The 16,206-nt window shown below is 43.1% G+C and overlaps 1 protein-coding gene across 1 annotated transcript in view; it reads left to right on the top strand.

The window, feature by feature from the left end:
* The window catches only part of ARNT (aryl hydrocarbon receptor nuclear translocator), a 127,481-nt gene that overhangs the window by 75,693 nt on the left and 35,582 nt on the right, over window positions 1-16,206 (top strand). Inside the window, exons 6-10 of the mRNA XM_040332902.1 lie at window positions 1,952-2,165; window positions 2,252-2,354; window positions 9,526-9,591; window positions 9,705-9,790; window positions 16,087-16,163. Of these exons, the coding sequence (XP_040188836.1) occupies window positions 1,952-2,165; window positions 2,252-2,354; window positions 9,526-9,591; window positions 9,705-9,790; window positions 16,087-16,163 (546 nt within the window). The remainder of the gene's footprint in view (window positions 1-1,951; window positions 2,166-2,251; window positions 2,355-9,525; window positions 9,592-9,704; window positions 9,791-16,086; window positions 16,164-16,206) is intronic.

Here is a 16,206-nt window from a genome sequence, read left to right as displayed (position 1 = left end):
CCAATCCTGACAGCTGAGGTCCGAGGGCCACACATCATACATCAAAGGGCCGCAGGTTGGGCACCAGTGCCGAATAGCAAAATATGGCCTGGTCAGGAAGGGGGTAAAACCTTCTGGAGCTGAAGTAATTAAGTTTTACCCCCTTCTTGACCAGACCATTTTTTGCTATTCGGCACTGCGCTACTTTAACAGTCGATAGCGTGGTCATGCAACACTCTATGCAAAGGAATGTTATGTCACTTTTCCGCCACAAATAGAGCATTTATTTGGTGGTATTTGATCGCCACTTGTGTTTTTATTCTTTGTGATATAAACAAAAATAAATAAAAATAATTTGAAAAAAATATTACTTTCTGCTATAAAAGATATCCAAAAAAAAAAATCAAATTTCTTCATAAATTATGGCTAAAATCTATTCTGCTAAATTTTTGATTAAAAAAAAAATACCAATAAGTGTATTGATTGGTTTGTTTGAAAGTTTTTAGCACCTGAAAATAATGGTGTACAACATCCCTTGCATCGGCCGTGACAGGTCCTCTTTATGGAGAGATCTAGGTTCTATTAGACCCCCAAAACTCTCCTCTGGCCTCCAATGCAGCCGACCAGACACAGATCGGTCTGATCGGCTGCTTCCCTGGTCAGCAAATGTAGAACCAAAACAGGAAGTGACTAAATTCTCATTGCTTCCTGTTTCTGATATCACACATCCGTTCCTCGCTGTGTGCCTAGAGCGGGATGTTCACATCCTTGCTGGGCTCTGCGATTGCATTGGAGAGCCTGGTTAAGGCGGCGGCTGCAGCGGAAAGAAGGGCGGGACCCCCTTTCACCGCCTGTAAAAGTAATCCAATGGCTCGTTGGCTGCTCTCATTTTTTTATTGTGTACAGTTTAACCGCTTGCTGACCGGCTCACGCCGATATACGCCGGCAGAATGGCACACCTGCGCAAACTGATGTGCCTGTACGTCAGTCCGCAAAAGCAGGATAGCGCGCCCGCGTGCCCGCACTCGATGTCCCCTGGCAGCCCGCGATGAGGCGAGGGGAGGTAGAATGGGGAGATGTCTATATAAACAAGGCATTTTCCTGTTCTGCCTAGTAACAGGACCGAGATCTACTGTTCCCTGTCATCAGGAGCAGTGATCTCTGTCATGTCAATGGTAGCTCATCCACCCTACAGTTAGAACACGCTGAGGAAACTCACTTAACCCCTTGATTGCCCCTTAGTGTTTAACCCCTTCCCTGCCAGTGGCATTTATACAGTAATCAGTGGCTATTTTTAGCTCCGATTGCTGTATAAATGTCAATGGTCCCCAAATAGTGTCAAAAGTGTCCGATCCGTCCGCCCCAATGTCGCAGTCCTGATAAAAATTGCAGATGTCCGCAATTGCTAATAAAATTTATAATAAAAATGACATAAACCTATCCCCTATTTTGTAGACGCTATAACTTTTGCGCAAACCAATCAATATACATTTATTGTGTTTTTTTTTTTTTTTTTTTTTTTACCAAAAATATGAAGAATGCATATCGCCCTAAACTGAGGAAGACATTTTTTGTTTTGTTTTTTATATATTTTTGGGGGATATTTATTATAGCAGAATTATTATTATTTTTTTTTTTATTATAGCGCAAAAAATAAAAACAGCAGAGGTGATCAAATACCACCAAAAGAAAGCTCTATTTGCACCATTTTGCTTGGGTACAACGTTGCGCGACCACGCAACTGTCAGTTAAAGCGACGCAGTGGCAAATTTTAAAAAGTGCTTTGGTCAGGAAGGGGGTAAAATCTTCCGGGGCTGAAGGGGTCAAAGAGGATATCTCAATCATTGCTGCAGTGATGACCGAGATCTTTCCCATCCAACAATGTTTATAAACGTACCGTGAATGGGAAATGGTTCATTTAAATTTCCTAGAATACATAATTGTTTAATCTTCTGTGTTTTTTCTTTTGTAGGAGTTGAAGCATCTCATCTTGGAAGCTGCGGATGGTTTCTTGTTTGTGGTATCCTGTGAGACGGGTCGGATTGTCTATGTGTCCGATTCAGTGACTCCAGTTCTCAATCAGCCCCAGTCTGAGTGGTTTGGGAGCTCCATGTATGACCAGGTCCATCCAGATGATGTGGACAAGCTGCGGGAGCAGTTATCTACAGCAGAGAATGCCATGACAGGTAGGTTACCTATGCGCAAATAAACTCATCCACATGCGACTGTTGTACCTGGGTGGTATGTAACATGATTGGCGTCTTACTTGCAGGCCGCATTTTGGATTTGAAGACTGGCACAGTAAAGAAAGAGGGTCAGCAGTCTTCTATGAGGATGTGTATGGGATCTCGTAGGTCGTTTATCTGTAGGATGAGGTAAATGTTTTTCTCTTGCAAACCGCATTAGCAATATTAAATCAATATATTTAAAAATATATATATATATATATATAAAAATATAATCTATTTAAATATAATCTATTTAAATAATATATTTAAATATATTAAATAAAATAGATTTAAGAATATTAATATATTTAAATATATTATATTTATTTAAATATATTATATTAAATATATTTAAATATAATCTAAGAATATCAAATATAATGTATTTAATTATTTAAATATATTAGATTTAATATATTTAATATTCTTAAATCTATTTTATTTACTATATTTAAATCTAATATATTTAAATAATTAAATACATTATATTTAATATTCTTAAATATATATTATATTTAATATATTTTTAAATATATTTAATAAATATATTAAATAAAATATATTTAAGAATATTAAATATAATATATTATAATGTATTTAAAAATATTAAATATATTATATTTAATATTCCTAAATATATTATATTTAAAAATATTAAAGCGGAGGTTCACCCAAAAATCAACTTTCTGTCACTAGATCCAGCATACTGCTGACATCTGCAGTATGCTGGATTTTTTTTTTTGTACTTATCGTTTTAGCGGTCTTTCTTCTCCGGCTCCGAGCGGGGAATCCTGCGGGGAGTAGGCGTTCCTAAATCAAGTGCAGTTGATTGATGGGCTTGGATAGCGCGGCACGCCATCCAAAAATAGCCGACGTGACTCTCGGCTGCTTACGGCGCTATACGGCACCTGCGCCTGCCGTGTAGAGCTGACTGCGCAGGCGCCGTAAATTGCCGAGAGTCACGTCGGCTATTTTCGTAAGGCGTGACGCGCTATCCAAGCCCGTCAATCAACTGCGGTTGATTTAGGAACGCCTATACCCGGAAGGATACGCCGCTCGGTGCCGGAGAAGAAAGACCGCTAAAATGATAAGTACAAAAAAAAAAAGTATGCTGGATCTAGTGACAGAAAGTTGATTTTTGGGTGAACCCCCGCTTTAAATAAAGTAAATACACAGTAATAATACATATATGTGTATGCTTTAATTTCTGACAGATTTGTAATTTTATATAGCTTTGCACAGCTCGGACGATCACTCTGCCACTACTGAACCAGCTTTACTGCTTTCTGGAGACGCACACTGCTCATTCAACAGAGCTGATGATCCTGATGCATTGTCTAAGGCGGGCCCATATATGATTGATTTTTTTTTTTTGTTCGACTACCGAGTTAAAAACAAATAAAAAAATGCAAAGAACCGATTCCCCAGCCACAGCGAGCGCTTCCCACTGAACTATTATATTTTGCCAGCAGGGAGTCTGCTCCTCCAGCAGAATACAATGATCAGTATTGCTTGCGTTAGCCCGCGGCACTGATCGTTTGGGAAAAAAAACAGCATGCTGGTTGTACAAGTTGATCGATCTTCTTGTGTACAACCAGCTATAGCCCATACATGGATCAAAATTCACCCAGTCTCTGCTGAACTGACAGATTTCTTGATAGGTTTATGGGCGGCTTTTGCAGACTGCTGCCAGTGGGAGTACATCATGTCCCAGGCTTGGTTGTCAGTGGGAGGGGAAATAGTGCCCCATCCCTGCCATTAGTGGGAGGAATAGTGCCCCATTATTGGTATTATTAAGAATAGTGCCCCATCCCTAGTACTAGTTGGAAGAATAGTGCTTCATCGCTGGTATTAGTTGGTGAAATAGTGTCCCATCTTTGGTGTCAGTGGGAGCACGAGTCATTGATTCAGCGGCAGTGAAAAGACTAGTGCCCCATCATTGGCGTATGTGTAAGAAATAGTGCCACATCATTGTTGTCAGTGGGAGGAATAGTGCCCCATTGTTGGTATTAGTGGGAGGAATAGTGCCCCATTGTTGGTATTAGTGGGAGGAATAGTGCCCCATCATTGGTGTCAGTGGGAGGAATAGTGCCTCATCCTTGGGCTGGCCAATTGCAGCCCTCAACATTACTGAGGGGCCATATATGACATACAGCAAATGTAATGCTACAGAAAAATGTCAAGAGGCTGCAGACATGCAACAGGGCGTAGACGATGTATCAAGTTTGGTATTCAGTGGCAGTAAGTCAATTACATAGCACCTGTGGTCAATAGGAGGAGGAATAGTGCCCCATCATTGTTGTCAGTGAAAGGAATAGCGGCGAATCATTGGTATCAGTGGGAGGAATAGTGCCTCATCATTGGTGTCCGTGAGGGAGGAATAGTGCCTCATCATTGGTGTCAGTGGGAGGAACAGTGCCTCATCCCTGGGCTGGCCAATTGCAGCCCCCAGCATTACTGAGGGGCCATATATAATATTCAGCAAATGTAATGTTACAGAAAAATGTCAAGAGGCTGCAGACATGCAGCAGGAGATAATCAATGTCTATGGGCAGGTTACAAGAGATGGTCAGAGACTGAAGACCTGCTGCAGGAGTTCATCAAAGACTGAACATGCTGTATGAAATTGCATGGAGGCACTTGATGTTCTATTGTCCTGGCCTCATACCAAGTCCCAAACCTCTCTTTCTTTATAAATGCTGTAGGCAGTGTAGAAGACGGGGGGGGAGGATATACTTTAGGAGAACAGTCCCTGTGTAATGGGTGTCCCAGCTCACTTTCTACTAACAGTAGGCTGCTTGCATTTGGCCTACTGATGGTGCTGATGCCCGCAACCCGCAGTCTTGCTCCCCTCTGCTCTTAGGTGGTCTGCTCCATCCTCAAAATCTTCTTTATCTTTGTCGGCTGGGTCCTCTGCCCTGTCATCTGAAATCTTTACAATGGTCATGTGAGATCTTATTTCCTAAATCATCTACTTATTGGCTGACTCTGATCACAGAGGCCACAAACACACTCCATGCTCTCCCATGCAGATTCTAGATTTGTTGTGCCTTAGCGACTTTTGAGCCATCGACCACAGAGACGTGAGTCCTTAACCCCCGGACCATATTGCTGGTCAAAGACCAGAGCACTTTTTGCGATTCGGCACTGCGTCACTTTAACTGACAATTGCGCGGCCGTGCGACGTGGCTCCCAAACAAAATTGGCGTCCTTTTTTTCCCACAAATAGAGCTTTCTTTTGGTGGTATTTGATCACCTCTGCGGGTTTTTAGTTTTTGCGCTATAAACAAAAATAGAGCGACAATTTTGAAAAAAAATCTATTTTTTTTTTCTTTTTGCTGTAATAAATATCCCCCAAAAATATATATATATATATAAAAAAAATATTTTTCCTCAGTTTAGGCCGATCCGTATTCTTCTACATATTGTTCGTAAAAAAAAATCGCAATAAGCGTTTATTGATTGGTTTGCGGAAAAGTTATAGCGTTTACAAAATAGGGGGTATTTTTATGTCATTTTTCTTAATATTTTTTTTTTACTAGTAATGGCGGCGATCAGCGTTTTTTTTCGGTACTGCGACATTATGGCGGACACTTTTGACACATTTTTGGGACCATTGTCTTTTTTTATAGCGATCAGTGCTACAAAAATGCATTAGATTACTATAAAAATGCCACTGGCAGTGAAGGGGTTAACACTAGGGGGCTGGGAAGGGGTTAAGTATGTTCCCTGGGTGTATTCTAACTGTAGGGGGGGTGGCCTCACTAGGGTAAATTACTGATCTTCTGTTCATACATTGTATGAACAGAAGATCAGCATTTCTCTCCCTGACAGGACCGGGAGCTGTGTGTTTACACACACAGCTCCCGGTCCCCGCTCTGTAACGAGCGATCGCGTTTGCCCACGCGCACGGGAGTTAAAGTGGATGTAAAGCCACTCTCATCCTTTCTAAACTACTTCCATAGTGCTGATTAAGGATGAGCTCTGGCGTGTTCACATTGAACACGTGCGGAACCCGCCAGGAAGTCGGCACCCGCGCTGCGCTAATCACAGCCAGGCAGACATTTCCCGATCTTTGCAGCCGAGCATCGGGAAATGTCTGCCTGGCTGTGATTAGCGCAGCGCGGGTGCCGACTTCCTGGCGGGCTCCGCACGTGTTCAATGCGAACACGCCGGAGCTCATCCTTAGTGCTGATCTATAAGGATATAGACGCCTCCTGCAGGTATCCTTACCTGTCAAATGTCTCCTCTCTGTCTGTTTTAAGAACTGAAAAACTGCAGATTTTTTGGGTGGGTCTGTTGTCTGGAGCTCTGTGGGTGGAGTCGTGATGTCAGTAGACTCCCCGCCCTCCTCTACACTCCCCTTGTCAATATGCATTTTCTCCTGTGTATTCCTTACACTAAATTCTGCTATGATCACTAACATTCAGTCAAAACCCAGAAAAGTAAGCAGATGACTTCAGAAAAGGAGTCGGGGTGGGAATTAAAAAAATAAAGCCTGTCTCGGACTAGTGCATGAGCTATGTAAATAACCTATCATTCACAGCAAGGGGGAAGAACGGACAAAAGTTAACTCCTGTTTGTCCGTTTATCTCACTGAAAGAAGATTGCTCGGAGCTGGATTAACTCTTTGTGGCAAGACTGGGCACAGATGATAAGAAATCTTATACTCTACAAGTTTACACCCACTTTAACTGATGAGCGTACTTACCCTCGAGGAGTCGCAGTCTGCTGCCATCACTCCAAATCTGAGGGAGACGGTTTTGGCTCTTATCAATACAGAACTATTTTGAAACTAGAAGATTAGCCGTTTGCATCTACTAGTGCTGTCTCCAGGCTTGGTCCACTTAAAACTCCTAATGCCACAAACACGTTCCCTTTGCACCCACTCTCTCAATTATTTTGAACCCCCTCCGCCCCCCCATGCGCTTATCCTTGTATCTGTTTGGTGATAATTTTGTACAGAAGTGGTCCGTTCCCAATGTGGAAAGTGGGTCCAACAAGATGAGGAATTTACACACAAGTCAAAATTGCGATTTAGTTTCGGCTGATCATATATGTTGTAAAACCACTTCCATACCGGGCCTATTCTGGTACTCCTCTCCTACATGTAAAAATAATTATTATTTTTATACTAGAAAATTACTTGGAACCCCCAAACATTATATATATATATAATATAGATTTTTTTTTTTAGCAGACACCCTAGGGAATAAAATGACGGTTGTTGCAACTTTTTATCTTGCATGGTATTTGCCTAACAATTTTTCAAACGCGTTCTATTGGGGGGGAAAAACTGTTTTATGAATTAAAAGAAAAAAAAAAACAGTAAAGTTAGCCCAATTTTTTTGTATAATGCCAAAGATGATATTACGTCAAGTAAATACCCAGCATGTCGCGCTTTAAAATTAATGGAATGGCGCCAAACTTCGGTACTTAAAAATCTCCATAGGCGATGCTTAAATTTATATATTTTTTCAGGCTACCAGTTTAGAATTACAGAGGAGGTCTAGTGCTAGAATTGTTGCTCGTGCTTTAACGCACGCGGCGATACCTGGCATGTGTGGTTTGAACGGCGTTTACATATGTGGGCGGGACATACATATGTGTTCGCTTCTGAGCGTGGGCTACCGGGAACAGGGGCGTTTAAAAAAAATAATAATATTAATAATTTCATTTTTTATTTTAATTTATTTACTTTACTTTTTTTTATCTTTTACACTTTCTCTTACATTTTTTTTTTTTTTTTTAATATAATTCTTTATTCAAATAATTTTTTTCAGTTATAACAAAAGATATAAACCATATAGACAGTTTTAAAAGAAGGAATATATCTATGTTACAATATAAAAAAAACAATACAGAACAAAGCTAGCCATCCGACCAAAGTAAATAAAAACAGTAATTAGAGCCTGCAACATATCAAAATAAAACTTCATAAAATCAAGGATATTTACCCGAAAAACAAAGGAAATAAGTAGAAAATATTACCACTATTGTTAACCTAATGTACATTCCCTACCTATTTCTGCCTAAATTCTTCCTAAATTTTACCTGCCAGACTCTTGGTTTAAACATAACAAAAAACAAAAAATATCAAACAACAAAAACAAAATAACAAACAACAAAAACAAACAAACATTTAACACTTTTATTCCTATTACAAGGAATGTAAACATCCCTTGTAATAGGAATGGTGTGAGAATGGAGAGATGCAGGGTTAATAAGACCCCACATCTCTCCTCCAGGCTGGAAAACATGAGATAAAAAAAAAAAATTCACCGATCTTGTGCTTACCAGCCACAATCGCGGCTTTGTTTACATCCGCCGGCCGGACGTGATGTCATAATGTTTCGCCCAGGCCTCCGAGGGTCATAGAGATGACTGGTGACCATCTGGTCAATGGAAATCTCTATGGTTTGGCATTTGGCCGATGGCACGGGAGAGCCCGGAGAAGGAGGGGGAGAGGGGGGCTGTGTGTCGCATCCCATCGCCTGTAAGTACGATCAATTGGCGGAACTGCCGCTATGATTGTTCTTATGGTGCACAGAATCGCCAGCTGAAAACGAGGATATCTGAATGATGCTTGCAGCTGCCCCCATCATTCTGATATTCCCACTGAAATTCAAAGACATCATATGACGGCCTTGGGTTGGAAGTAGTTAAAGTTCGACTTTAGAGACTGAAGCTCCCAATGCACAGTAGTGAGGGGGTGTTGTACCGTGTGCTGGTTCTCTATTCAGTGAGGGGGTGTTGTACTGTATGCTGGTTCTCTATTCAGTGAGGGGGTGTTGTACCGTATGCTGGTTCTCTATTCAGTGAGGGGGTGTTGTACCGTATGCTGGTTCTCTATTCAGTGAGGGGGTGTTGTACCGTGTGCTGGTTCTCTATTCAGTGAGGGGGTGTTGTACCGTATGCTGGTTCTCTATTCAGTGAGGGGGTGTTGTACCGTGTGCTGGTTCTCTATTCAGTGAGGGGGTGTTGTACCGTGTGCTGGTTCTCTATTCAGTGAGGGGGTGTTGTACCGTATGCTGGTTCTCTATTCAGTGAGGGGGTGTTGTACCGTGTGCTGGTTCTCTATTCAGTGAGGGGGTGTTGTACCGTATGCTGGTTCTCTATTCAGTGAGGGGGTGTTGTACCGTGTGCTGGTTCTCTATTCAGTGAGGGGGTGTTGTACCGTATGCTGGTTCTCTATTCAGTGAGGGGGTGTTGTACCGTATGCTGGTTCTCTATTCAGTGAGGGGGTGTTGTACCGTATGCTGGTTCTCTATTCAGTTGAGGTCTTTGCTAAACTTTGTGAATGCTTTTCCTTCTCCAGGTGTGGAAACACTGCGGTTGACCCCACCTCCATGAACAGGCTGACTTTTTTGAGGAACAGATGCAGGTAATGGTCCTTGGAAACTTATATTGCTTGTCAATCATGTAAGAATGTCACATTGTTATTTTTTTTTTCTGGTTAATTTTTCTGTTGATTTTTATTTTTTATTTTTTTTGAAGAAACGGCCTGGGCCCACCCAAGGACGGGGAGCCGCAGTTTGTGGTTGTACACTGCACAGGGTATATCAAAGCTTGGCCACCTGCAGGTAGGAATTACTTTTATTTTTTTTCCTAGGAGTAAAGCATTCTATTTTACATATCCGTTGTAATGAAGTTAAAGTGGTTCTAGAGCCAATTTTTTTTTTTTACCTTCAATGCATGAAGGTAAAAAAGGTTTTTCAGTTTGCTGTCCTCTCCCACCTCAGTCCTCAAGCGATCCGCGCCTGGATCTCTCCTCTTTTCCTCGCCACACAGGGTCCTGGCGGCAGAAGAAGTCATTGGCTTCTGCTGTCAATCAAATGCTGTGAGGAGGAAACGAGAAGGGTCTTCATAGACACACACAGCCCAAGAACAGGAACACGTGTGCCCCCATAGCAAGCGGCTTGCTATGGGGGTATACGGAGAAAGGGAGGAGCCAAGATCGCCAGCATGGGCCCCCAAAAGAGGAGGTTCGGGGCCACTCTGTGCAATGCATTGCACAGAGCAGGTGAGTATAACATGTTTATTATTTTAGATAAAAAATAATTGCCTTTAGTAACACTTTAAAGCGGAACTTAAGTCAATGCTGGTCTTTCTGCAGAATATTTAAATGAAAAGTGCTATTTTTTTTAAATGTATGTCTCAGGTTCTGCTGTATATGTCTATGATCGTATTCCTTTCCAGGCCCACAGATTCCTATGTTTTCTGGTTTAGAAGCAGGCAGAGCATTCACAGCCTTGTCTTATACCCAGGCACATATTTGTGCATAATATGTGATATGATGACGCTTGAGATCTTTTGAGCACTGCCCTTGCTCCCTGTCTTCCCTATACAGTCCCTTTTGCTTCTTTCTCCTGCACTGCCCTGCTGTGTGTCTTCAGCACTGCCCCCATTGCATGTCCCTTCTGTACTGCCTCTGCGTGCTGTTGTGCCTCCTCTGTATGTCTCTGCTGCAGTGCCTCTGTTTGTCTTACCTGTAGTGCTCCTGCTTTCTGTCTCCTACACTGACCAAAACTACTGCACAAGCCGTCCGAGGTACTGAGATATCCATGACTGATGTCAGCAGACCAGGATCTCCTGATCACTTCTCCCTGCTCTGCTGACCCGTGAGACCTTCTCATTCTCGGCAATCTTCTGGTGCCGGGACATGAAGAGAACCGCCCATGTGTAAAGCTGCCAAGTGAATAAATCTGATTTGTCTTCTGAAAGGTACATTTCTTTGCTTACTGCACTGCCTAGGGAGAAACCGTTCAGTGTTACATGTTATATTTTCAATGTTGACTAAAGTTCCGCTTTAATTTTAATTATGCCGTTCTAAGTTCAATTTCTACACGATCAATCTGGTTTGGCAGCTCAAAGTATTATTGGTTGAGAAAAGTGGCCATCCTTGGAAGGAGATCAGTGAGAGCGAGCAACCTATTTCTTTTATTATTATTATTATTATTTAAGGTACTTATATAGCACCGTCAATTTGCACAGCGCTTTACTTATACATTCACATCGGTCCCTACCCTCAAGAAGCTTACAATCTAAAGTCCCTAACTCACATTTATATACTGGGGCCAATTTAGACAGAAGCCAATTAACCTACCAGCATGTCTTTGGAGTGTGGGAGGAAACCGGAGTACCCGGCAGGCACAGGGAGAACATGTAAACTTCAGGCAGGTAGTGTCGTTAGTGCTGGTTTCCCTTTAAGGCTCAGTTTGCATATAGTGCAATTTTTTTTTTAACTGTCTGGTGCAGTTTTGATCACAGGTTCAGGTGTGAATTTTTACTTGAAATCGCACCTGAACCGGACTGAAAAAACGGACTGTGGTCGGCCCGGACATATCTGAACCGGCTCCATAGAAAGCCAGTTCAGTTCACATCAGTCATGCAATTCTGATGCGGTTAAAAATGCATCCAATTCACATGTATGTGAACTGAGCCTAAAGGAACCTGCAGCCAAATTTCTTGGAACTGTTTCTTAAAGGGGTTGTAAACCTTCCGATTTTTCACCTTAATGCATCTTATGTGAAAAAACATCTAATAGTTACAGGCCCCCCCCCCACCCCAAGACCCCGTTTTACTTACCTGAGGTACGAATCTCCGTGGGCGCGATCCCGTGTTGGTTTTTCCCAGCTCCTGTGGGCTCTTTATTGGATGATTGATATCAGCAAAGCCATTGGCTCCCGCTGCTGTCAATCAAATCAATGATTGTGGCCACCACTGTATCACATGGGAGCATGCCCGCAAGCTAACCCCCTTGGGAGAGCGCTTCCCAAAAGGGGGCTAACTCTTGCAGGGAGGAGCCGAGACAGCCGCTGAGGGACCCGAGAATATGAGGATCGGGGCCACTCTGTGCAAAATGAACTGCACAGTGAAGGTAAGCATGGTATGTATGTTGTGTTATTTATTTATTTTTTATTTAAAGCGGGAGTTCACCCATTTATTAAATTTTTTTTTTCTCCCCTTAGATTCCTGCTCGTTCGGTCTAGGGGAATCGGCTATTTGTATTAAAATATGAGCAGTACTTACCCGTTTTCGAGCTGCATCTTCTTCCGTCGCTTCCGGGTATGGGTCTTAGGGAGCGGGCGTTCCTTCTTGATTGACAGTCTTCCGAGAGGCTTCCGACGGTCGCATCCATCGCGTCACTCGTAGCCGATAGAAGCCGAACGTCGGTGCGGCTCTATACTGCGCCTGCGCACCGACGTTCGGCTTCTTTCGGAAAATCGTGACGCGATGGATGCGACCGTCGGAAGCCTCTCGGAAGACTGTCAATCAAGAAGGAACGCCCATTCCCGCAGCCCATACCCGGAAGCGACGGAGAGGATGCATCTCGTAAACGGGTAAGTACTGCACATATTTTAAAACAAATAGCCGATTCCCCTAGAGAAAACGAGCAGGAATCTAAGGGGAGAAAGTGCCCTCTAAGGGTGAACCCCCGCTTTAAGTTTTACAACCCCTTTAATTCTACATTAATTTCTCCCCCTATAGTTGTTCCAGTAAGAATTTATAGAAAACTTGTGGGCGATTACCAAAAAAGAACACCAGTTAGACCTGTTGAACTCTTGGGCAGAGCCTATAGAGCAGGGTTTCTCAACTAGGGTTCCACAAAATCCTGGGGTTCCTCCCAGGGGCTGCTAGGGGTTCCTTGAGCAATGAAGAGTTTATACCTCCTAGTAATCACTGTTATCAATAGGAAAACAGAAAGTTCCCCATGTACCTTCAGAGGACAATGGGAAAAGGGGATTTCAGTGTGCCAAAACACAAATCCAAGAAAGAGTCATCTATAAAATAAAAATTTTTATTTCCACATTTAAAATAAGCAAAGCATAAAAACATGTATCATCAGATGCAATCTGGTAGAAATAGTATACACTCATAAAAGAGGACAGGTAGATTGAGCAACCAAGTGGATCCTGAGGAAGCTCTTTTCAAGCGAAATTTGTCACTCTTTGAACTATCGTAGCTGACAAATAACACAATATGGTGTCAGTTTATGAAAATGTGAAGGTGATCCCTAGGATCAGTCTATTAACGGTTTATGAAACGGAGATGATCGGCGGAGAACATGTTCTCCGCCGATCATCTTCACACACAGAGAAATGGCCAGTTTATGATGCTGGGATCTCAGCACTTCACTGGCGATTTGTGTCAGAATTCGCACTCCCCAATTCACCAGCTCAGAAGAGAAAATCCCGGGGGAGGGAGGAAGATTTTTGACCTCCTGTTTTATCGATCAGACCCCCCCAAGACAGTAACCGTGTGCGTGTGTGTGTGCGTGTGTGTGTGTGTGTGTGTGTGTGTGTGTGTGTGTGTGTGTGTGTATGTATGTATGTATGTATGTATGTGTGTATATATATATATATATATATATATATATATATATATATATATATATATATATATATATATATATATATATACTATACATATAGTGTAGGGGGACAGATATTTTAACTAGGTGGGCAGTATCCTCCGGGAATGTCCGTGTACTGAGCACTGATAACTTATCCCTGCTTAAAGTTGAAGTAAAAACAAAAAAAACCCTGCAAGACAAAGGCATAATGAGCTAGTATGCATAGCATACTAGCTCATTATGTAATACTCGCCTCCAATCGAAGCCCCCGCAGCCGCCCTCGTACACTGCTCGATCGGCCGACATTTTCCTTGGGGTTTCTTCCGGGTATCGTGGCTCCGGCGTTGTGATTGGCTGGAACTACAATGGCATCACTCCCTTGCGCGGGAGCTACCAGTCACGGCATGGGCTCCTTTAGGAACGGCACGATCACTGTTGCTAAAGTGCGCCTGCGCCGTTGACATCGGCGCCCGTCATTTCTGTAATAATCTCCTAAAACCGTGGAGGTTTAGCAGATATTTCGAGCACCGACAGGTAAGCCTTAATATAGGCTTACCTGTAGGTGGTTGTGAAGGGTTTACTACCACTTTAATAAACACACTTTAAGTGTTTCGGTGAATTTCTGGTACTGTAATCTCGTTATGTCTCACGATCTATACCGCTTCAAAAACAGGTGCTCACAGGAGAACAATCTCCTCTGTAAATGCCGGAGAATGGAGCAGAGAGTATTTTTGCTGTTTGATAGTACCAGGTTGTGGTCCTCAGGATCAAAAGATGAGCAGGCCGGGGTCCATAACAGATAGGGATCAAGCAGAAGTGTAGTCGGCAAACAAGCCAAAGGTTGGTAACAGGTGGTTGCAGGTTGGGATCAAGCAGAAGCATTAGTTGGGGAACAAGCCAAGGGTCGCTAGCGAGTGGTGGCAAAGTTACGGACAGCAGCAGGAGTTACAAGAGCGAAATATTGGCTGGAGAGAGAACAATAATCTGGCAAACAGGAAGTTCAAAGGCATGGCTTAAGTAGGAAGTTCATGGGAGGAGCAAAAGTGTTCAAGGTTCATGACAAACAAGGTACAAGGCATAATTATCCGAGGGATTGTCCAGGGAGCTGTGCAGCATCCCAAGCGGCTCAGCAAGAAGAGACATCGCCAGACACAAAGAGGAAAACGGAGGGCGCACCGACCTAGTGTGATACTGATTGGTGGATTTTATTAAAATAGTAAAAACAAATCATAATACTCACAAAGGGAGTGTTAAAAACAGGCCTTGAGTAACAATGCAGCAAAGAACCAACACCATCGGCATAACACGATATTATTTCGATCCGTGACCGTGGCTAGGGCTGACGCGTTTCAGGGGAGAACCCCTTTCCTCAGAGCTTGGTGGTCTGCAGTGCTTCCTCACCATGGGACTTGTCTCAATAAATACTAACTTAGGTAAGTGGAAAAAACACCCCTCCCACAAAGAAGGAGGTGCATAGCAGGGAACCCACCCACATGTCCACCACCCTTCCCTTCCCCTCCCTCCATGTCTATATCCAGCCATCAGTAATGTTATTACACCATCCAGAATGCACTAGACACAGCAATGTATACAGGAATGAAAATACAAATATATACCACAATATGACTGGCCTTTTCAGTAAGAGCACTCAGCAAGTTACTGGCTCCAGGTAAATGGTTACATCCAATCTATTAGGTGCAGAAGTATAGTGGAGCGTCTCAGCGTCAGCACTTCCAATAAGGGGCTATATGCATGCCCACATGTGCCACACAAGCCCCACTTGCAGTGCTATGCCTACCTTTCCTATAGACGAGGTGGCCTGAAGTGGCTGCTGGAACGCACGCCCATCGTGAAGGAAGCCAGGTGCGTTCCAGCCGAGTCAGTGTTTCGCTGCACATGCGCGTGACATCATCAACGCCGCGCGCGGCGCATATAAGATGACAATGCGTTCCAGCCTGTAGAGCCAGCAGGCTGGAGCGTCTAATTTCCTGCTAGATGGCACGTTCCCATAGGGGAGAATTAGACCGTTGCCATCTAGTGGTGGAAGGGCAATGCTACCACTCCGTGTGCAGCAAAGATTGATTGCACATCGCCAGACACAGCAGAGGTCGCAGGTTCAGACGCGGGTCCTGATGTCCATAGGACTGCTGTCTGGGAACCTGTTCTCTGTAATCTGCAGTGCACACATTCTTAGTGACAGGCGAGAGTGGACGGATTTAGTCATCCATCGCAGGCACATTTTTCCTACACAATGTGCACAAGGTTTTTAATGGGCACCTGCCAAAAGCCTCTGTGACGTCAGGCGCTGACACTCCTTCAGGTGTCAGGGGTTGAAAACGACTACCTAGCTATTTATCGACAAAAAGGAAAACAAGTTGGCAGAATAGTGGGAGCTTGAGTAAGTACTAGTTTCATACATTCAGCCTGCAAAATGTAACCTGATAACAAGGCAACATTTAAGCAATTTTATTATGTTGCTTTTTGATTGTTACTGAGAGCTGGATTCTTTTCTTCTGTGTTTAGGTGTTTCCTTACCAGATGATGACCAGGAAACTGGACAGAGCAACAAGTTCTGCCTGGTTGCTATTGGCAGATTGCAGGTGGGTTGTTTTTGTAGCAATTTTTCTACTGATAACGAAAGTG

Source organism: Rana temporaria, chromosome 13, assembly GCF_905171775.1.
Source record: "Rana temporaria chromosome 13, aRanTem1.1, whole genome shotgun sequence".
Taxonomy (NCBI): domain Eukaryota; kingdom Metazoa; phylum Chordata; class Amphibia; order Anura; family Ranidae; genus Rana; species Rana temporaria.
The sequence above is the reverse complement of the archived record's forward strand: the minus strand, read 5'-3'. Positions and strand labels throughout refer to the sequence as shown.